We start from the raw sequence: 22,508 nt of genomic DNA, 5'->3' as shown, positions 1-22,508 counted from the left end.
AGTCAGCTCAACTAATTTGGTTCACAAAATTGGTGTTAGATCTTGCAAATCTTGATGGAAGTACTGAGTTATAAGCCTTGCAAAGCATATTCATGGCTTCCTCCAAATTTATCCATGGTCCCTACCTTAAGTCAACAATAGGATTTGTAATATTTGGTATTAGTCTGGCAACGCAAGTTTCACATAATCTAGCTTGTTGTACCTAAGCCAAAGTAGGCCCTTGTGTTTCTCTTGCAATGTTATTCAATGTTTCCCATTGGTTCCAACTTCCAAGTTAATCCAATCACTCAATTTTAGTTATGTGGCAATTGAGAGTCTTTGAACATCTGTTCTAGTATTGTCCTAAAGCTCAACATGTTTGGACCTGACTACTGATTTTTTTTTAGGCTTTTAAACTAGAGCCTTTTTCTTGGAATATGATATTATTGAGGGATTGGCCTTGCATTTCTTTCAAGTATGGTAAGATTTGACGTACTTTTAGGTTGGAGATTTTTTTAGCATCTAGGAAGACAAATACTGCTATTTTCTCTAGTTGTACGGTTGGTTGCAAGCTTTTCCTCTACACTAAGCTATGATTTTGTTCTAATTTGTTATTACAAATTCAAGTGCAAACAAATAAAATTACAACTAAGGTTTCTCACCTAAATATGTTAGTGGATCACTAGGTCAATACCTTTTGTGCTATTGCCAGGTCCCTCCAAATCCTAGCTCCAGTATTTGTATCAATGGCATCTTTGAGGACATTGTCTCACTCTCGGGATTCCCCTCCTACAAGACAATATTGGGTTTGGTAAAGCTGATTGAAGCATGCTAGACAATGCCTCTTTTTCTTCCTCACCTCTTGGTCAACAATAGGATTTGTAATATTTGGTATTAGTCTGGCAACGCAAGTTTCACGTAATCTAGCTTGTTGTACCTAAGCCAAAGTAGGCCCCTATGTTTCTCTTGCAATGTTATTCAATGTTTCCCATTGGTTCCAAATTCCGAGTTATTCCAATCACTCAATTTTAGTTATGTGGCAATTGAGAGTCTTTGAAACATCTGTTCTAGTATTGTCCTAAGGCTCAACATGTTTGGACCTGACTACTGATTTTTTTTGAAGCTTTTAAACCAGAGCCTTTTACTTGGAATATGATGTTATTGAGGGATTGGCCTTGCATTTCTTTCAAGTATGGTACGATTTGACGTACTTTTAGGTTGGAGATTTTTTTAACATCTAGGAAGACAAATACTGCTATTTTCTCTATTTGTACTGTTGGTTGCAAGCTTTTCCTCTACACTAAGCTATGATTTTGTTCTAATTTATTATTACAAATTCAAGTACAAACAAATAAAATTACAACTAAGGTTTCTCACCTAAATATGTTAGTGGATCACTAGGTCAATACCCTTTGTGCTGTTGCGAGGTTCCTCCAAATCCTAGCTCCAGTATTTGTATCAATGGCATCTTTGAGGACATTGTCTCACTCTCGGGATTCCCCTCCTACAAGATGATATTGGGTTTAGTAAAGCTGATTGCAGTGTGCTAGACACTGCCTCTTCTTCTTCCTCACCTCTTGGCATTGGAAATGCAAGCTGGCCTAATGCCAACAAGTTTCATCAACTAACTCTTGCTATTCTTGTACATGTTGCTACTGAAGAAAATCGATAAAAATGTTAATATTAAATAATGATATTAATGGTTAGGAACTTCCTGTTGTCACCTCAAACCCCACTATTGTATGGGCAAAGCGAATGATTGGAAACCTACTCCTACCGCCTTTCTCTTCTAGCCTAGCAATTGATGTTTATATGTTTTATGTTTTAATGATGTTTGTTTGTTATATGCTTTAATATTCTATGCTATTGTCCCACTCCAATATGAACTTTAGGGGCATGACTTTTTTCACACATTGTGTGAATATGTGTAAAGCTACTTTATACATAGTGATATACACCTTTCTTAAAAAAAAAACTTATTTTTTAATTTTAGATGAACAAATTGGTGTACAAATGCTGGGAAAAACTGACAATCATATTCCCTTCCATAGATACACTAGGAGAATTCAGATTTTAGATGAATATGGCAGTACTATAATTCAAGCATACCTATATTATTCAGCTTTCATCCAGCTATGAATGATTAGATTAATTCTTTACATAATTGCAGAAGAATTTCTACTTCAATAAATGAAAAATGTCCAATGAGAAACCAAAATTTAGAAAGGAAACCCAGTGTTCCCATTGTCTCAAGGAATGGGAGAAACTACTACTTTTCCAGTTGCTCTACATGTTTCAAGGTGGGAGAAAGCTTCCACAACTTGAGAGAAGGGAAAGGGGCCTTTTGGGTCAATAACAGGCTTCACCTTTCCACTTTCTAGATATGGATTCATTTTGGAAAGTACTGAACCATTGGAAGTCACTACGAATCTGAAACCTGGTGGTACTACGGCGCCAGTCAAAACAACAACGCTGCCTCCTTCCTTTACAACCTTAACTGCCTTGTCACATTGTCCTGCATTTATTTCCAAACAGTATATATAAGTACTTCCATTAAGAGGGAAATAATTTTCTTTATCAAATTTATCTAAGAAATTTAAGGAAATTTGGCAAATAGAAATATTTATTCTAGTGACTACTCCACCTATTTACAAATGGGTAATTTCTGCCTGGAAAACAAAATGATATCTGACTGTTTTATAAAGAAGGTTCCAAAAGTGTTCGGATTGGTATGGGCTATGGGCCTTAAAATGTCTTTTGGATAAAAAATTCAATAATATATATAATGATAGGAAGGCAAAAATTAAGTTTTAAACATTGAAAGAATGAAGAACAATATCAGGTGGGCATCAGACAACTTACTAATAGCAATTGATCATTACAAATAACTAATACTTGTGTTGAGAAGAGAAGCAGCTATGGGAACATTTGATACTTCCAAGTTGTAGGATGTCAAGAACAATCTATATCATTGAGTCCAGCAGTAATTAGTGACTCAGAAAGCCATGTGACAGTTTCAGCATGAGGCAACATACTATATAGCTGAGGGAAAGTATTAAATGCTTTCCAACTTAACTTCCAATAGTTCGGTCAAAATGTTTTTTTCTCAAACCATGAGATTGATCATAAATTGCTCTTTGGATCTACATCTTCAACTTTGGTTTTCCAGCATAAATTAAAATTCAAAATGAGAGCCAAATGAAAATTATTTTAATCCACAACTGCAAAACATAGGTCACAAGAAATAGTAAGTAGAGTAAGTGAAGATCGCAGGAAAAGAATGTCCACAACAATAAATTATGCAAATGCATATTATACGCACAGATATATCTGGAAGTATTATTTTCTTGGGATCTAGAAGCAACACTCAAATAAAGATGTATTTTTAATCGTTTATGAAGAAAAAAAAATACTCAAAGAAACAAAAGTATTTATCAAAAACGAATTTTAAGTAATATAGGAAAATATTGTGTGTATTATCAGTCGATCAACTGCATTCTCAGAAAATATAAAGATGGCTACATTCTTATCAAGTAGCCCTTGAACTTACCATTCAAGGGTCAGAAAATCAAACAGGAATAAGAGGGTGAAGAAGACAACTGAATAATCAAGAGGAATGCAAAAAGTGGATTTCTCCCTAAACAACATACTAATTTGAATTTTGATGATGACTGATAATCCTTCAATCCATGCCGAAGGAGGCTTCACTCTAAGAGATGAAGGAAAGCTCATGCATGGAGGATCTGATTTCACGGATCAAGATGGATAATGAAAATGAATGGGAAGCTTTAGTGGCAGGTTTGTCAGCTGCCCCATAAAATGAAAAAATTGATTATGGAGGGTATTTCAAGGGTGATGATAAATGCATTAGAAAGAAAGAGAATTGAAATTGGAAATTGAATCATTATGTAAGAGAGGTAAGGTGTTTGAAGCCAAGTTCCAGGAGCTCTGTTGTCAGCTTTGCAAGTGAAAATGAACCATGTACAGATCTTTTGGCCAACTATGATGTGGATCAAGCTTCAATTATAGGAATTTTAGTCATTTGTGAAAAGCAAGGGTGGAATTGAAGGACCATTTAAAATATATGCCACCTTAGGTTATCTCAAATGATATACTGGATTTTTTCTAAGGTGGTGGGGTTCAACAAGTGACTTCTGTGAATGTGTGAGAAATAAGAGTGAATTGTTGTGACAGCTTTGAATGTAAAGTACGGATTACATTTATTAAGATCTGTGAGGTGCCATGCAAAGGGATTATAATTTTGCTAGTTAGAAATTTTTGGTTTTGATTTGCTTTGCAGATTTTTCTTCATTGCTTGTTTGGGATGCTTTATATCATGAATTTTCTCAAGGTCCTTCAGCACAGCATGTAGGTCAAAAGTGAAAAATGGCAGATTCTCACTCAAAAGGAGTAGTTTATTTATCAATGCTTGCACTTCATTTTTTAGGCAAAAGTATCTAGGTGTATCTGCAATCCTCATCATAAAAAAATTAATTTTATAGTTAATAACAGTTCTGGTTTTGTTTGGATTCAATCAGCAATAACAATTAAGAGCCATTAGGAATAATTAGAAAGTATCACAAGCTGTCAGGAGTCATCGGGCTAGTTACAGTTTTGGTTTTGTATGGACTCAGTTATCAGGAGCAACCATGAGGTTTCAACAGTTGTTAGGAGATATCAGGAGCAGCAATCCAGATGCAATCTGGAAGATTTTTAGAACAAGATTTTTTTGATTTTTCAAGAGCAATCTGGAGCAATCAGAAGGTTATTTGGAGCTATCCAGCACAGCTAATCTCATGTGTGTGTGGGTCCATATATATATATATATATATAGAGAGAGAGAGAGAGAGAGAGAGAGAGAGAGAGAGAGAGTTCTTTTTGGAGGGAAAATATTTCCTCATGTATCATAGGTTGTAATTCAAGTTTCTGTGTGCAGTAAAATTCAAATAATTTTTGCAATTTATTTGTCAGTTGTTATGTGAGATTTATTTCTGTGTGTTTGGGCATATCCTCAAGCACGACTACTCCAAGTGGTATCAGAGCAGGTTTGAAGAGAATTGAAGGTGTCAGAAACAAAGAAGTTCTGAAGGAGATTCTACTGTGGGTAGGAAGAGAAAAAGAGAAGACTTGCAACTGCAGAGAACTTCATGAAATGACACAAGGAGGATGTGGTAGGAATAGGTGCATACACTGTCATGATGGAGATGTTGAGAGGAATAACAGCCAAGTTGGAAGCCTTGAAACATCACAGTATAGAGGTATTCATGTTAAAGATGTAAGTGATGAGGAAGATCAATAGGTTCTAAGTGATGAGGAAGATCAATAGGTTGAGGTGCTGGAATAAGAAACTCAACGTGGATGTGACCAAGAAGAGAAAAGGTTTATTCAATCCATAACCAGAGTAAACACTAGATCCTAGTTTAAGCCTCCAAAATATAATGGTAATCTGAATCTAGATGAATTATTGGATTGGGTCCCTGAAATGGAGAAATATTTTGAATTTGAATGTATAGGAGAAGGTAAAATGTTGAAGTATGCACATATGAGATTGAAAGGGTCATGCATCCCTTTGGTGGGATTATTTGCAAACTAATAGACAATGAAGAGACAAAGATAAAATAAAATCAGTGGATAGAATAGTAACAAAGTTGAAGGCAAAATTTCTTCCAGAAGACTACCATATAAGTTTGTTGCGAAAGTTGCAGAATTTGAGACAAAGAGACAATGTCAAGAGTACAAAGAACAATTCTATCGATTAAGCATACAAGCAAACAACACTGAAGATGATGTAGAGCAAGTTTGAAGGTATTTGAATGGTCTATGTATGTCAATACAAGATAAAAATAGTTTATTAAGGTTATATAATATTGAAGAGGCTATCAATATGCTTTCAAAGTTGAAGAGAAGTTGAAAAGAAAACAAGAGAAGAATAATAGAGGAAGAGGCAAAAATACACATTGTAGAGTTGGAATAGTGAAGGAAGAGGAAATAATGCCAAACAAGATGAAGTGGTTACCTCTCAAGTGAGTTCATACACTCAAGAAATGGGAGGTGGAGGAAATTTCAAGAAGAGGAGAGTCCTTCAGAGAATGTGGAAATTTTGGAAGTGGAAGAGAACGAGACTTCACTGCTACATGCTACTGGAAGAGAAAGAAAAGAGGCCAGAGTTCATGTGGCTTAAGTGGAAGAGGAAGTTGAAGAAACTTCAAAAAAAGGAAACAATCCATAGGATGGAGAATTTTAATGATGGTACAGATTTTGGTAAAACTAAAAATGGTAGAAGTTGAAGCAGTTCAAAGGAGAAATTTGTTTTGAACCAGATGTAAGTCCGGTGGAAAATGTTCTAAAGTGATTGTAGATAGTGGTAGGATAAACAACATTGTGACTGAAAAGATGGTAAGGAAAATCAAAGCCAAAACGCTTAAAACACCCGAACCCATACAAAGTTCAATGAGTTCAAAACGAGTGTCAATTGCTGGTAAGAGAAAAATGTTGTCAATTTCCAAAGTTGGTAACTATAAGGATGAAATAGTATGTGATTAAATTTTAATAGATGCATGACACATCTTACAGGCAGGTTGTTCATGCTAGAAAACATAATATATATACCATCAAGAAGGATGGACAACAATCTATATTTAGTCCCATGAAGGGTAAAGAAGATGATGTTGAAGAAGTTCAAGAGTTTATTTAGTTGTTGCAAAAAGATTCTTGAAAGACTTGAAGAAAGAGGGAACTTGTTTTGCTTTTGTTTTCCACCTGCGCACAACGGGCAGCAAGCAAAGAGGAAAACTTGTCCATAGAAATCCAAGAGTTGATTGATGAATATGCAAAGATAAAGATTAAAAGAATTGCTAGATGATAATGATGAAAGAGTTACCAGATGAAGTTCCACCAGAAAGAGAAATCAATCATTTTATGCATTTAATTACAGACTCGAGTTTGCCAAATAAGACACCACATAGAATGACACCTCAGAAAAATGAAGAGATAATAGACAAGTCAAAGGGTTACAGGACAAAGGGATGATTAGTGAAAATGTCAATCCATGTGTTGTACAAGCAGTATTGGCACTAAAGAAAGGAGGTGAATGGAGGATATGCACCGATTGCAGAGCAATTGATAAGATCACCATTAAATACAAATCTCTAATACCCAGAATGGATGATTTAATGCATTATTTGAGTAGGGCAAGGTATTTCACAAGGAGATGAATGGAAAACATCATTCAAGACAAAAGATAGAGTGTATGAATGGTTGGTCATAACATTTGGATTGACAAATGGACCTAGCACATTCGTACGATTGATGAATCATTTCTTAAAGCCTTATCTTAGTAAGTTTGTTATTCTATATCTTGATAATATTTTAAATTTCATCAAACTAAGGAAGAATAGTCGGAGCATATTAGGATGGTATTGCAAAAATTGGAAGAGGAAAAACTAATTGTGATTCTAAAAAACTCTACTTTGGTGAGAAAGGAATTAGTTTATTTGGGATTTGTAGTTTCAGAAGAAGGGCTGAAAATGGACCCCAAAAAAGTGAAGGCCATTGTTTATTGGTTATCAGCAAAAAGTATGTTTGAAGCCTGGAGTTTTCAAGGGTTGGAAAGCTTCTATAGAAAATTCATAAGAAATTTCAGTGGGATATGTGCTCACATAATGGAAACAGTGAAGGAAGTAAGGTAAGAATTCAAGTGGACAGTAGTTGAAGAATAAAGTGACAGAATAACCAGTGTTCACACTACTAGACTTTGAAAAAGTATTCCAAGTTGACTATGATGTGAGTAGAATAGCAATAGGAGTTCTCAGTCAAGAGGACAGACCAATAGCATATTTCAGCAAGAAGTTGAATGAAGCAAAACTAAAATATTTTGTAGATGATTAAGAATTTTATGCAATTGTACAAGCACTCAAGAAGTAGAGACATTAAGTTGTATCAGCCACTTCCTATACTTTAGAAGCCATGTGAAAAAATTATTATGGATTTTGTTTTGGAGTTGCCTCGAACACAAAGAGGTAATGATTCAACTTTGTAGTCAACAAAGTTTCTATAATGGCTCATTTTATTCCATGTCAGAAGACTAGTGATGCTTCCCATATTGCAAATTTGTTTTTCATAGAGGTAGTTCGGCTGCATGGTTTGCCTAAAAGAATTGTTTCTAGGTCGGGATATGAAGTTTGTAGGTCATTTCTGACAGACATTGTGGAAGAAGTTAGGCACACAATTGGGTTTCAGTTAAACATACCATCCACAAATGGATGGCCAAACTAAAGTTGTAAACAAAGGTTTGAGTGATTTGTTGTGGTATTTGGTTCATGGCAAACCAAATCAGTGAGATTTAACATTGCCACAGGCTGAATTTGCCTATAATTATTCAATCAATAAAAGAGCAAGAAAGAGTCTATTCAATATTGTCTATGGATAGCCCAAAGGGCACAAATGAACTCAGTGATAGTGCAGATATAGTGAGGAATAGTGTTTTAGCTGATAAGATAATGATATTAATGTCCAACAAAAGACCACCAAAAGGTCTATGGGACTGGAGGATTACAACAACGAGGCTGGCAACAGCAGTAGCACCCAACGGTGTCCGAAAACTAAAGCATACAATAAAACAAGAAAAACATAGCAACAGAGAGAAGGCCAATAAAAAGACTAGGAGTCCTTTCTAGGCAGAAAGAAATCAGTCACAAAAGGATATGCCTGCAGATGGGTAGAAGCTCTGTTTTGTCTCTGGGAACTTGTAGAGGAGTGTCGCTGCTGCAAATAGCCATATATCAAAATATATCAGAGATTTGCAGAAAAAAAGTGAAGGAGAAATTGGAGAAGAGTGTTGTCAAGTACAAAAACTATGCTGATATTCATAGAAGAAAGCAAGAATCTCACATTGGTGAGCTAGTTTGGGTTCATCTGAGAAAAGAAAGGTTTCAATGGGGAGCCTATAATAAACTAAAATGGAAGAAGATAGGTCCATGTTGGATCTTGAGGATGTTTTCAGCTAATGTCTATGATGTTAACCTTTGGGAGGATATTGATAATATCTCACCTATATTCAATGTCAATGATTTGTATAACCATTATGAGGGAAAGACTGGTACAACAACACATCTACCAACAAAAGGAGATCATTAACCAAAACAGAATGATCAATTGCCTGAAAATAAAGATGAGAACATGGATGCTATTGTTGATTCTAGAGTTGCGAAGGAAACACAAGGAAAGGAATCGATGGAGTGTTTAGTTCAATGGAAGGATAGAACACATAAGGAGGCATCATGGTTGAAGGCAAATGAGCTAGCTGAGTATAGAATTCCAATTCCATTTTTCCCAAATGATCATGAGTTCATTCTCATGAATCATTCTCTACTTGGGGTGTTTGATGTAGGAGCATTTGGGTGTGTGTGCAACCCCATCATAAAAAATGAATTTGAGTTGATTACAATTTTGGTTTTGATTGGATTCAATCATCAGGAACAATAAAGAGCCATCAGGAGTAATTAGGAGCTATAAAAAGTCATTAGGCTAGTTACAGTTTTGGTTTCATTTGGATTTAGTCATCATGAGCAATCAAGAGCCATCAAGAGTATTCAAGAGGTTTTGGGAGCTGTTAGGAGTTGTCAAAAGTCAAAATTAGTGATCTAGATGCAATCTACAAAGTTTCTAGAGCTAGATTTGGAGTTGTTAGGAGCAATCTGGAGCAACTAGGATGTTTTTTGGAGCTGTCAGGAGCTGTCCAGCATAGAAAATACATTAAAATAAAAAATAAATTTTTAAATTAAATTTGAATTGTTTGTGGGTGTTGAATTTCCTTCCAACTTTTCAATTCAAATTTGAAATGACTATTCACTTTCCTCCTTGTGACTAATCACTTTTCTCCTCATGCATATGTGTGTGTGTACACACTCATATACATATTGTTGGAAACTACAATTGAAACAATTGTTGTGTTGTCATTGATATCAAATCTACTAATGAGACATGTTGCTATCTGATCTAAATGTTATATCTATTTGATTGATCAAGAGGATTTGAGAAGTTTCTCAGAACAAAAGCACCTAGAGGAAAGGTTGAGTTATGACAAGAAAGCTACAATGGACATTTAATTAGCTAGACTTTGACAAGATAATTTGATTGTTTACATTATGAAGACATGAGAAGAGACTGGCAGATTGCATAAGCTTGACCAAGGAATGCAGCAGAAGATTAAGGAACTTGAAGTTTATGCCGAGGGATGCTAGTGTCGACCGAGCGACAGAATAGAGCAAGCCGAGCACCAATACAAGCCGAGTGAAACTTGGTGTTGGCCAAGGATCAATATCGACTGAGTAAACAATGTAAGTGTCAAGCGAGTGATCAAGTGATGATCGAGTGTTAGTATTTTGAATGCGAATGAGAAATCATGAATTCCAGCTGACTCATTTGATTTCTTGAGATATGGAAAGTGTGTTGAAGATAAGGGTTGACATGTTGGATCGTTTAATTCAAGGAGAGGATTAGGTAAGATACCTAATGAACAGATTCTATGAGAAGTTTCTAGAAAAGAAGAAGAGATGAACATATACAATGAATTTGTTGTATCAGATTGCAAACCCTAAGATCTACAGTGATTGGGAGAAATGACAAAGGACTAGAATTATCTATTTAAGGAAGCACAAAGGCAAATTTTCAATGTGAGAAAGAGATGCGAAGAAGAGAAGAAAGCAAAGAAGATGTGTGTGTTTGAAAGATTTCCAATGAGATGGAAAAAGCTACTGAGGTTGATAAGAAAATCTAAGTAGAAGGCTTAAGTTTGTTGTGAAGAGAAGAGTGATTTCTTGAAGGGTTGCCAAGCAAATCAAGGACATAGGTGACAAGGAAGGCTTATTAGGGAATCATCACATGAACTGAACAGAGAGCTGAAATCGAAAAGTGAGTTGTAATCATGCATATCAAACCCTACTATTTTCTTTCTAATCATTGTAAATGGTTTGTATTGAAATCCTTTTAATCAAAGGTTAACCTAACAATCATTAAGGAATTAACAGTCTATGTAAATCCTTTAACAGGGTGACATTCTAATGGAATGTTCTAAAGTCCTCCGACAAGGTCACTCTTAACAAGATGATTAAATCCTCTAACCATGCCACATGTAACAATGTGTATTATAACCTTTAACAGGGTTGACTCCTAATAAGGCTCACTTTAGAAGAGTGAAAAAGTGGTGACATGTTGCTTGTGGTTTTTCCCAATTTGGGTTTCCATGTTAAATCCTAGTGTCAAACTTGTGTTGAATGTTTTTACGGTGTTTTATATTTCAAATGTTTATGTTTAGCAAGTTTGTTATATTAGGATAGTAAACTACTAGTTAATATTGTTATTGAGATTACAATAGGGACCGAGCAACAAGATAAATAAGCAGAACAAAAAAGTGTTTAGGTGTTTGATTGTTCAATTGGTACCAATGGACCTTGAATAACTGATTCACCCCCCCCCAGTTATTCTAAACATTCTAACAACACGCACACACACATTCACTTTTCTCCTCATATGTGTGTGTGTGTGTGTGTGTGCGCGATTTCAATTGAAGCACAATTCTTTTCAGAGGCAAAACAAGTCTTCATGTTTCATAGACTGTGATTCAAGTTTCTATATGTTGTAAGCTTCAAATAATTAATGTAATTTGTTTGCGAGTTGTTTTGTGAGATCCCTTGTTGTGTCTTTGGGCATATCTCTGGGCATGAGTGCTCTAATTTTCCTTGCAAGTTAAATGTGGTATTAGAGTTTGTAAAGCCTATACTTGGGGATGAATGGTCTTGTGGTGAAGGTCCTCCAATTCCAAGGAGATGATATGTTAAACTTGTTAGAAACAATAGTCCACCAAGATAATTGAGAGAGGGGGAGAGGTGAATCAATTATCCAATAATTAAAACATTTATCAACCTTAAAAAATTTTATCCATTCAACCAAAATAAATAGTGACCATAACAAGATGCACATAGACAATTACACTAGATATGTTAACTAGGGAAACCCTTGATCAGAGGGAAAACTTCGATGGGAATGATGCCCACAAGATGATGTACTAATATAAATATTTCTTGTTAGAGGATGGACCCTGTTAGGAGCCAATTACAACATTTAGTACATATGAGTCCCTGTTAGGAGACTTTGAATCCCTGTTAGAAGATTCCAACCCTGTTAGGAGTTGTAGAAGATAGAAGGACCCACTATCCAAATAGTTTCTAGGGCAAGACCACTGAGCTCATTGTCTAATTGATCTCTCAACTATTCCTTGTAGAATAATTGTGTACTGTACTATAACTTCTTTCCTCTGTCCTGTCAATCGGACCAATCACTGTCAGACCTTGTAGACCAGGCCACGAACCTTGGATCCAAGTATCAAACTTCGGATCACACAATAAAACCTCAGCAATGAAGTTTCCTTCACTTTTGCTTAGCTCTGCTTATCTTCTCATTCTGCTCTTCAATGATTCGCATTCATTCATTCACACTTCATACACACTTCTTACATGATAAAGGAAAATGCCTTTCCTTTATATTGAATCCATAAAACAATTCCCTGAGTCGGCTGTTACACCTTCTCAATTAATTATTATAGGACCACATTAAGAATATGTTACACTTAGTGATAACATTAATCTTTCGCCCTGCAACTTGAATAACTTTTCGTACATGTAACATTATGATGAGCGAGCTTGTCTACGTCATCACCAACATGTCCTCTTCACATCTATATCTTCAGCTTCTCAGAATAATAACTCTTTTAAGAAATATAACAAGTTTACTAGAACATGCCTCTATAAACTTTATCTCAGAACAGTCTTCACCAAAACTTGCATAACTTCTTCCAGACTTAATGTCATATGCTTCCGAGGTTAGCTACATATACTAGACACATAGTATAATCTCCCTTTAACCTCGCTACTGAAAGTATTCAACAATCTGTCCATACCAACTTGATCTTTCCGTTGTTCTTTTGTCAGATACCACATAAAACTGCTATGCTGACATCAATGACAAACACAGTCATAAATGTAACATATCATCATGATAATGATCTAATCATGTTTCTACAATACTCCCCCATAGGAACATCATCGACATTCATGCTTAAACAATTATTAAAACATTATCAACTTTAAATATTTATCCAATAATTAAAACATTTATCAACCTTAAACAATCTTATCCATTCAACCAAAGTAAACAGTAACCATAACAAGATGCACATAGACAATTACATCAGATATGTTAACTAGGGAAACCCTTGATTAGAGAAAAAACCCCGGTGGGAATGATGCCCACAAGATGATGTACTAATATAAATGTTCCTTGTTAGAGGATGTACCCTGTTAGGACTCTATTACAACATTTAGTACATATGAGTCCTAGTTAGGAGACTTTGAATCCCTGTTAGGAGATTCCAACCCTATTAGGAGTTTTTCCAACCTTGTTAGGAGTTGTAGAAGATAGAAGGACCCACTATTCAAACAACTTCTAGGGCAAGATCACTAAACTCACTGTCCAACTAATCTCTCGATTATTCCTTGTAGAATAATTGTGTGTATTGCACTGTAACTTCTTTCCTTTGTCCTGTCAATTTGACCAATCACTATAAGAGCTTGTAAACCAGGTCACGAACCTCGAATCCAAGTATCAAACTTCAGATCAGACAATAAAACCTCGGCAATGAAGTTTCCTTCACTTTCGCTCAACTCTGCTTATCTTCGCATTTTGCTCTTTAATCATTCAGATTCATTCATTCACACTTCATACATACTTCTTACATGATAAAGGAAAATGTCCTTCCTTTATATCGAATCCATAAAACAATTCCCGGAGTCCACTATTACACCACCTCAATTAATCATTGTAGAACCACATTAAGAACATGTTACACTTAGCAATAACATTAATCTTTCGCCTTGCAACTTGAATAACTTTCCGTACACGTAACATTATGACAAGTGAGCTTGTCCATGTTATCACCAACATGTCTTCTTCACATTTGTAACTTCAACTTCTCAAAATAATAACTTTGCTAAAAGATATAACAAGTTTACCAGGACATGCCTCTGTAAACTTTATCTCAGAATAGTCTTCATCAAAACTTGCATAACTTCTTCCAGACTTAATGCCATATGCTTCTAAGGTTAGCTATGTATACTAGACACATAGAATAATCTCCCTTTAACCTCGCTACTGAAAGTACTCAACGATCTATCCGTACCAACTTGATCTTTCTGATGTTCTTCTGTCAGATACAACAGAAAACCATTATGTTGACATCAATGATAAACACAATCATGAATGTAACATATCATCATGATAATGATCTAATCATGTTTCTACAATACTCCCCCATAGGAATATCATCAGCATTCATGCTTCCAACAAAACTTTCTTGGGAAAATTGACTATTGGGGTTCCTAATACAGCAATGTGAATATGGTTGTTTCAAATGGGTCTCCTTGCCTAGTTTGAAGGAATGCTAATGCTAGCAATGGTCCTCCATATTCCAAGGAGACGGTACATTAATATTTCTTGGAAAAATTGGCTCTTGGGGTTCCTAATATAGCAATGCGAGCAAGGCTATTTCATATGGGTCTCCTTGCCTAGTTGGAAGGAATGCTAATGGTAACAACAAGTTTGGTGCATGGCAAAGAGAATGTTAAATTAAAGCCTACATCAAGATCGAAAGGAGGAGAAAATATAGAGCTTGTGCCTGATAAGGTCAGTGACTGAAGAAGGTATGTATCGTGCACGCCTATTTCAGTGACTTGACAAAGGTCCTAATTGGCCTTTGTGTTACCTAATGTAATGGCAAGCTAAAAGCATCCAGTAACAACACCGTCCTTATAGTTTGTAGTGATTGGTGAATTGTTGAGTTATCGGGTTTGGACCCTAGAGCTCGGGTCCGGGTTCGGATTCGAGCTCGGATCCACTACGGGTCTGGGCAAGGTCCCTATTTGGGACTATGGGTCTGCCCGGGTCTGCGCAGGGTCTTGTTTGGGACTATGGGTTCACCTGAGTCCGCGTAGGCAAACCCACAGTCCCAAACAGGGAACCTACCCAGACCCGCCGCATGTGGGGCCATAAAGTGGTCCAAAAAAATTTAAAAATGAGTTTATAATATTTTTTTTCTTCAAACCCTAAAGGAAGGCATATTAGGTACTTTTCATTCATCTAATCTCTCATTTTCTTTCTTATTTTTCTCTCTCATTTTGGTATGGCCATTTTGCAAGTTTGAAGAAAGGTTGTAGAGATTGTTTTTGCGATACATGGAGATGCAATTTTTGTTGGAGCGAATATAGAAGCTCATATTACTAGGTTAAACATCATTTGATAGGCCCAATAGATCAAGGGATTAGCATGTATGAAAGGCCCCCAAAGGGAGGTAAAAAGGGGTTGTCGGCTTCTCAAATAGCAGGCATGTTAAAAGAACAACAAGAGGCTGATAGGTTGGTGTCAAAGGGGAAAAAAGATACATCAAAGCAAAAACCACCAACACCACCCTCTCAAACAACCACTAGACCACATCCCTTCCTACCTACCCCATCTACGGAGGAAGATGAAATAGAAACACCCCCATCCCACAAGAGAGGTCCATTAGATAAGGCATTTCAAAATGAAAAGAGAGAAATTGCTAACGTAAAGGTGGGGCGTTGCCTCATTACGAATGGTGTTTCATTCAATTTAGTGAGATCACTTTATTATAGAGAGATGGTGCAAGCAATAAATGAAGCACCTCGTGGTTACCGAGCCCCTGGATATGAAAAATTGAAAACCACCATATTGCATAATGAGAGAAAGAATGTAGAAAACCTCCTCAAACCAATAAGAGATTCTTGGATCCAAATAGGGTTGAGCATTGTCTCTAATGGATGAAAAGATTGCAAAAACCGTCTATTAATAAATGTGATTGTTGTTTGCTCCAAGGGGGCAATGTTTTTTAGGGCAGTTGATTGTGAAAGGCAAGTAAAGGATGCAAATTTTATTGCCCAACTTCTCATTGAATCCATAGAGTCCGTGGGAGTTGACAATGTTGTTCAAGTAATAACAGACAATGCTAAAGTTTGTAAGGCTATAGGTGCTTTGGTAGAAGTGCGATATGAGCATATACTTTGGACACCATGTACCACCCACTCCTTGAACTTGGTGATGAAAGCAATTGGCACCCAAATTGAATGGGTGAAAAAAGTGTATGAGGAGGGTGAGGAGATCCAAATGTTTGTGACAAACCACCATATGTCACAAGCAATTTTCAGAACTTTCTCCCACTTGGAATTATTGAAGGTAAATTTTAAACTTTATTTAGCTTCATTTATCATTTTGTGTCATACTTTACATATTTGGTATTTGAAATGTGTTGTTATATTAACTTACAATTTGAATTAACATGGTAATAGGTTGCTGAAACAAGGTTTGCTTCACACACAATCGTCCTTAGATGACTTGTGAGGGTGAAAGAAGCATTGTGTCAAATGGTTATTAGCACCAAATGGGGTGGATGGAAGCAAGCCGATACAGAAAGGGCAAAAATTGTAAAGGATATGATCTTGAGTGATGATTTTTGGAATAGGGTGGACTATGTATTAGAACTCACTGAGCCCATCATATCTATGCTTCATTATGCCAACACTGATAAGCCTTGTTTGGGGGACATATATGATGCCATGGGCTCCATGCTACAAAGAATGAAATCAGTAAGTTTAAATTTGTATACAATACTTTATCCTTGTTTATTGAGAGATATTTCTTTTTTATTTTAATTAAGTTAATAGCACTACATCAATAGAACTTACATGTACATCATGTGACATCTTAGGTCATTCAAAGGAGAGAGCAGGATCCAAAGGATACCTTGTACAATAAGGTGAAGAAAATTGTTCTACATCACTGGAACAAGATGACTACACCTTTACACCTCCTAGCATATGCACTTTCTCTCAGGTATTATAGCGGTGAAATATTTTTATTCCTGGTAGAGTGGCACCATACAAAGATCCTGAGGTTGCTACTGGGTATAAGAGGGCATTTAGCAGGCTCTTTAGTGATCCTGATGTGGCATCGAATGTTAGGAGAGAGTTTGTAGATTTTGTCTCAAGTAAAAATGTAGACCTTGACGCAATCAATGACCAAAGCAAAATGGATGCCATTGGATGGTGGTACTTACACGGGAAAAGTTACATGTACCTCCAACCTCTTGCCATTAAGATTTGTCACAAGTACGTTTAAGTTTTTTTTCCTTTTCTTATGGCCACTTAGCTTGTCGAATTAGCACTCTTAAATTCCTATTGCATTGTAAGATTACAATTTATCATTTTTTAAAATTGCGTTGGTTGTCTCTCTAGGTTGCGAGCTCTTTTGCAATTGAGTGGAATTGGAGTACATACTCCTTTATCCACTCAGTGAAGCATAATCGGTTGGGTTCGAAGAAAGTAGAGGACTTGGTATTTATTCACAACAATTGGCACCTCCTGTCATGCAAGGATCCAGGAAATAAGAAGGGGCCAGAGGAGTTGTGGGATGTACCACCCAAGACTTTTGACTTGGATATGACCGTCCAGGATATATCTAGAATTGCCTTGCTAGATATTGAGGAGGACGAGGAGGATATGGTTGCATTTGGGGCTAGTGGAACCGGTTTCGGTTTCAATGATGAGGAAAATGATATAGATGAGGATGAAGCCATTGATCCCTCATATTTTGATGACCCATTTGGCCCTTGAAGGGCATTTGCATATTTGATACTATGAGTCTATGATTATCGATAAACTATTAAACATTTGTCATTGACTAATTTATCACCATGTTTCAAACTTTATTAAACTAAATTATTATCTATCAATCTGATGAAGTAGTCTATGCTTTGAAATTCCATTTTGCATTTTAGTAATTCAATGTATGATTTTATTTACAACATTAACATAAATTAAGATTACTGAGTGAGTATTTAATGTTTATCTATGACATTTGGCATTGATCAATAATCAAGTAATATTGATATATTCATACTATGAATTGACTTAGTAAGTTAGTTTTACAGTTATGCGAATTTTTTTTTATATATACACACTCATGAACCCACCCACGAACCCAAATGGGAAATTTTTTTTTTTTGCCCAAATCCATGAACCCAAATCTATCCTCGAACCCGAATCGGCAACTTAGGTGAATTGTAGAGGTGGATGAACATTCTCCTTAGGATACATTTGAGTGCCCTAGAGAATCTACAATTTTGGAATTTGTCGATAGGGTAGACACTTCTTCATCTAGCATAAGTTGTTGTGTAGTGAACTAAAGGTTTTAATAGGCCCTGCTTTCTTTAATCTTGTTGTTTTGAGTGGCATTGATGTCCTAATTTTGAGGTCTTGGAATAGTGTTGTCTATTTCTCCTATTTTGTGTCTTGGCTCCTAGAGTTAGGGTTTTGATATGGGATGTCATATGGAAATATAGGCTTATGGCAGTATTCAAGTGATCTCTGGCTTATGGCGATTCAGTATTTCAGGTTCCTCTAATGTTGGTAAATCCTTATTTTGGGCTTGTAACTGGCTCTACATGCTTCTTGAAGTGAATGAATTTGTTCATTATGAGGGGCATTTTTTTTTTTGATGGAGGGTTCAAATCTGTGAGGCAGCCTAACGAGGCACGAAGCCTACGAGCTACCAACTAGCGAAGGCCACCACATAGACTTTTTAGGAACCCGATACGGTCCCACTTGTGCCTAAAACCTCTTCGACTTAGAGCCAAGGACTGAGGGGAATCCACGCCATCAAAATCACCCGGGGCACCATCCCAGCCTCATCCCTTATGATGTCGGAGCTTTGCACTCAGCAAGACTTGATCCTTGGTGAGCTCTTTGTGAGCCATTCAACTTCACCAGTAGACCAAGGGCCCATTGACAAGAGGGGCATATTAGCTTTTGATGGTGGCACTATTCATAGGGTGATAGTGGCTTTCATTTTTGGGCTTTATCATATTTAAAATTTCAAATCTTGTATGATCCATAGCGCAATAATAGCTATTAGGTGAGCTGTTATGTTTCATGTGTATTGTCCTATTTCTATCTTGGGTAAGGTCCCTTATAGAAAACCCTAATTATTCTATCTTAAAAAACAAATAGCAGTTAAACTAGAGTTCTTTTTTAACTGTCAATAATCTTATCTTTTTTTATATCTTACTAACCATTCATTTCATGCATAATATGGTTAAAATCAAATAATATTTGACAATTCAAAGTTTCAATAATTTGGCAATTCCATAGAAGTACCTTAAGAGAACTTATTTTTCGTGATGGTGTGCTTCTGGAACAATTGAGTATGTTGCCATAAAAAATTGTACTCTTTCTTGTTGTTGCTAGGCTACCTTGTAGAAAAGACTGTTTTGACAGAAGATATTAAGTTTTACACAGTCCATAAGTTCAAATAAACTTTATTTCCAGTTCTTCAGTTGAAATAAACTATACTTCCAGTCTTCAGTTGAAATAGACTTTATTTCAACTTAATGACTGTAAATATAATAAAGCTTATGAATAAGACCTGTGCATGAATTTTTCAAACCATTGGCATTCAGAATCACACGATGTGATTAATTATCAGGATGAGTGTGTGATACATTGTGGATTAGAGCTCTAATACAGATTACCCTCCTTAGTACAGTAGATGCCAATGGATCCAAACAAGAGAATAATACCAGTTAATCTTCAGTCTCAGCAATTGTTCTGTGATATGCGACCTAATGAAATTTAACAAGCCGTTTAACCCACTTTGCTACAGTTCCATAACTCAATAAACAAAATTCAGCTTTCTCAGGGATAGAAACTTATTAGTGTTTACAGGTTGAGTCTCTAGGAATGGCTCAAGCAGAAGTCCTTATCATGGTTTAATGTCCCTTTGCAAGGAGGCTGAAATGGTCCTCAATGGCATAGCAAACACGATCAGCTATAGAAGCTTATAGATGTTTCTTAGCTACATATTGAATCCTACCATCATCGCAAATTAAAGTTTATCCAGACAATATAGGACAGTTATATTTCATTTTAGGAAAGCATAAGCAAATTGATCTTAATAGAATATAATTGCCAAAAGAAAAAACAATCAAATATATAAGCTATTGTTAGACTATATATCTTTTAATGAAGCCACTGTAACTTCTTTAAGTAAGTTCATTTGAAATATAAGGAGTTTCTGGTTTGTTTCTTCTAATTTTACTTACCAACTGCATCGTAGACAACATCATACTTCTCAGGCAATTCTTCAAAGTTTTGTTTAGTGTAGTCGATTGCGGCATCAACTCCCAAACTCTTCAAAAATTCCAGTTTCCCAGTGCTTGAAGTTGCTGCAATGAATGATGCTCCAAAGACTTGCCTTGCTAACTGCTTCACAAGAACAGATATGCATCTACTAGTTTTAGAAATGATGTTTATCTCAAGTGTGACATGACATGCTATTTCTCAAAACTCTGTTTCATGTATTTCAGTTCAGAAGATATCACTTTGAATAATGTGATTTCTTTTGCTTCTGAAATCTTATTTACATATTCTGATCTATTTTTCGCTTTTTGCCTCAACAATGTTATCATCTAAACACAAGAACAATTACTTGCCTGTATGGCAAGGCTACCCACACCACCTGCACCTCCCAACACAAGAATGGACTTTCCAGGACCAAAACCTGCTCTTTCAAGGCCTTCATGAGCAGTCTCAATGGCCAGAGGAAGACTAGCTGCCTGAGCAAAATCTAAATTTTTTGGTTTTAAAGCAACAAGCTTCTCTTCAACAGCTGTGTACTCCGCAAGTGAACCATATTGCTTTGGGAATTCCAATGCCTTTTCATTAATGTTTCCATATACTTGGTCACCTTCCTTAAACCCTTGCACGCTACTTCCTACCTTTACCACAGTCCCAGCAACATCGTACCCTGGCACTGTCTGCATATATGCAAAAGGGCACATTCAGACAACTCTTGCAATAGAAGAACAACAAACAAGATCCAACAATGTTTCCAATAACCAGTAACCTGCTTGAGAGATATAACTAAAAGACTTGTGTATACTTAGATGTGGGAGGCAAAAAATTAGCTACACCATGCACACGTCTCCAAATTTTCTATTGCAAACAACTCTAAGTACTTTCATTACCAGGAATTGCCATCATGATTCAAACTGGTTATAGATAACAATAGGGTCATAAGATCAAAGAGATGGACTTTGTAACACCACTTGTTCTTTTTCTTCACACTTCACATTTTTTATATTTGCTCTGGTCTATGTGGGTCTTAGTGATTAATGATTATACTGTTATCTACAACATGTAAATTAAAAGGTCAAGACTCAAGATGAAATGATTAATCATAGAAACTGGTTGCTACAATAATGACTTCAAAATATCCTACATTGTACAACTTTCAGGGTGAAAAACCCAGAGTGAGATTTTCTTAAATATACAGGACCCTTCTTCATAATATGCTTAGATTTGTTTGGCTGCAATGTGGGTTTCATTGACTCACGTTTATTCTGTAAGATACCCCGTAAGTCAATGAGCAATACTACTAGTTTCCAAAAATGCATATTTGTGTTAACAGTTCCCTGCATAGTGAAAAATCAGTTTTAAGACTTGAAACAGGGGAGAAAACAAGATGGGTCACTAATTTTGAAACAAAAATCTCCACTTCTTTAGTTAACCGATGATGGTTTTTTGGGGAAGCTTCTTCCAAAAATGCAAGGCACTAAAAGATGAACAACTTAAATATTGTTTGTTTTTTACTGTTGGGCAGCTTTCTCTGACCGACTCATTGTAAACTCCTCCTTAATCGAGCTGAAAAATATGCATACAACTTAATTAGCTACAATTGGGTTCACTTTCTTTTATTTCTTTCTGGATTTCCGATTTAGAAAGACATCACAAAGCAAAACCTCTTACAGAAGTTTGTAAGAGCTTCATAGTAAAGTGAGCATGTATTAGTCTGGCAGAATGCTGAAATTGTTAGATGATGGTAAGAATTGGGAATGCGCATACATACAGGAAGAGGAGAGTCAGTGGCCTTGAATTTGCCCTGCCTTCGCTTGAAATCAACAGGATTGAGTGCTGCAGCGCCAACTTTGATGAGAATTTGATCTGAGGTGGGCTCAGGCACACTCACCTCTTCTTCAAACTTCAACACATCTACGCCTCCATATTCCTTGTATAGCCACGCCTTCTGCATTCCTCCACTGGCAGTTGCATACACTAAAATTCTACTCTTTTGTTTACCCTTGCTCTTTACATTTCCGAATGCTAATCTTCCTTTTGAGAGCCTGGTTGGGAGAAGGGGAGGAATACCTGCAATGGCAATGGCAGCTGCCTCCATACTCTGATAACATTCATATGTGATCTCTCTGCCTCCCTATCCATTTAATGCACCAGATGAGGCAGTTCTATGTTGTATACTTACCACGTGTCAACGTTGTATTTACCTTAGTCTCCACAACTTTAGGCTTTCATCCACACAAAATCAAAAGGGCCAAAACAGAAAAAAATCAGAGG

At 36.3% G+C, this 22,508-nt stretch overlaps 1 protein-coding gene across 2 annotated transcripts; it reads right to left on the bottom strand.

Moving 5' to 3' along the window:
- Positions 1–1,996: 1,996 nt before the first annotated feature.
- AOR (Oxidoreductase, zinc-binding dehydrogenase family protein) lies at positions 1,997–22,456 on the bottom strand. Of its 2 annotated transcripts, none has more exons than XM_089804848.1 (4): positions 22,006–22,456; positions 20,591–20,914; positions 20,201–20,360; positions 1,997–2,494 (listed from the first exon to the last, which is right to left on the bottom strand). In XM_089804848.1, exons 1-4 carry the CDS (start codon positions 22,330–22,332, stop codon positions 2,229–2,231), a joined length of 1,077 nt encoding a protein of 358 aa, XP_089660974.1. In that variant the 5' UTR covers positions 22,333–22,456; the 3' UTR covers positions 1,997–2,228. The 2 variants fall into 2 exon arrangements, with proteins under 2 accessions (XP_089660974.1, XP_089660973.1); XM_089804847.1 differs by having other exon boundaries at positions 20,201–20,356; positions 20,587–20,914; positions 22,006–22,450.
- Between the last annotated feature and the right edge of the window lie 52 nt (positions 22,457–22,508).

The sequence above is a fragment of the Cupressus sempervirens genome, chromosome 10 (assembly GCF_028749045.1).
Source record: "Cupressus sempervirens isolate cs-2001-9-10 chromosome 10, ASM2874904v1, whole genome shotgun sequence".
Taxonomy (NCBI): domain Eukaryota; kingdom Viridiplantae; phylum Streptophyta; class Pinopsida; order Cupressales; family Cupressaceae; genus Cupressus; species Cupressus sempervirens.
Note: the sequence above shows the minus strand (reverse complement) of the source record. Positions and strands in the feature narration are given on the sequence as shown.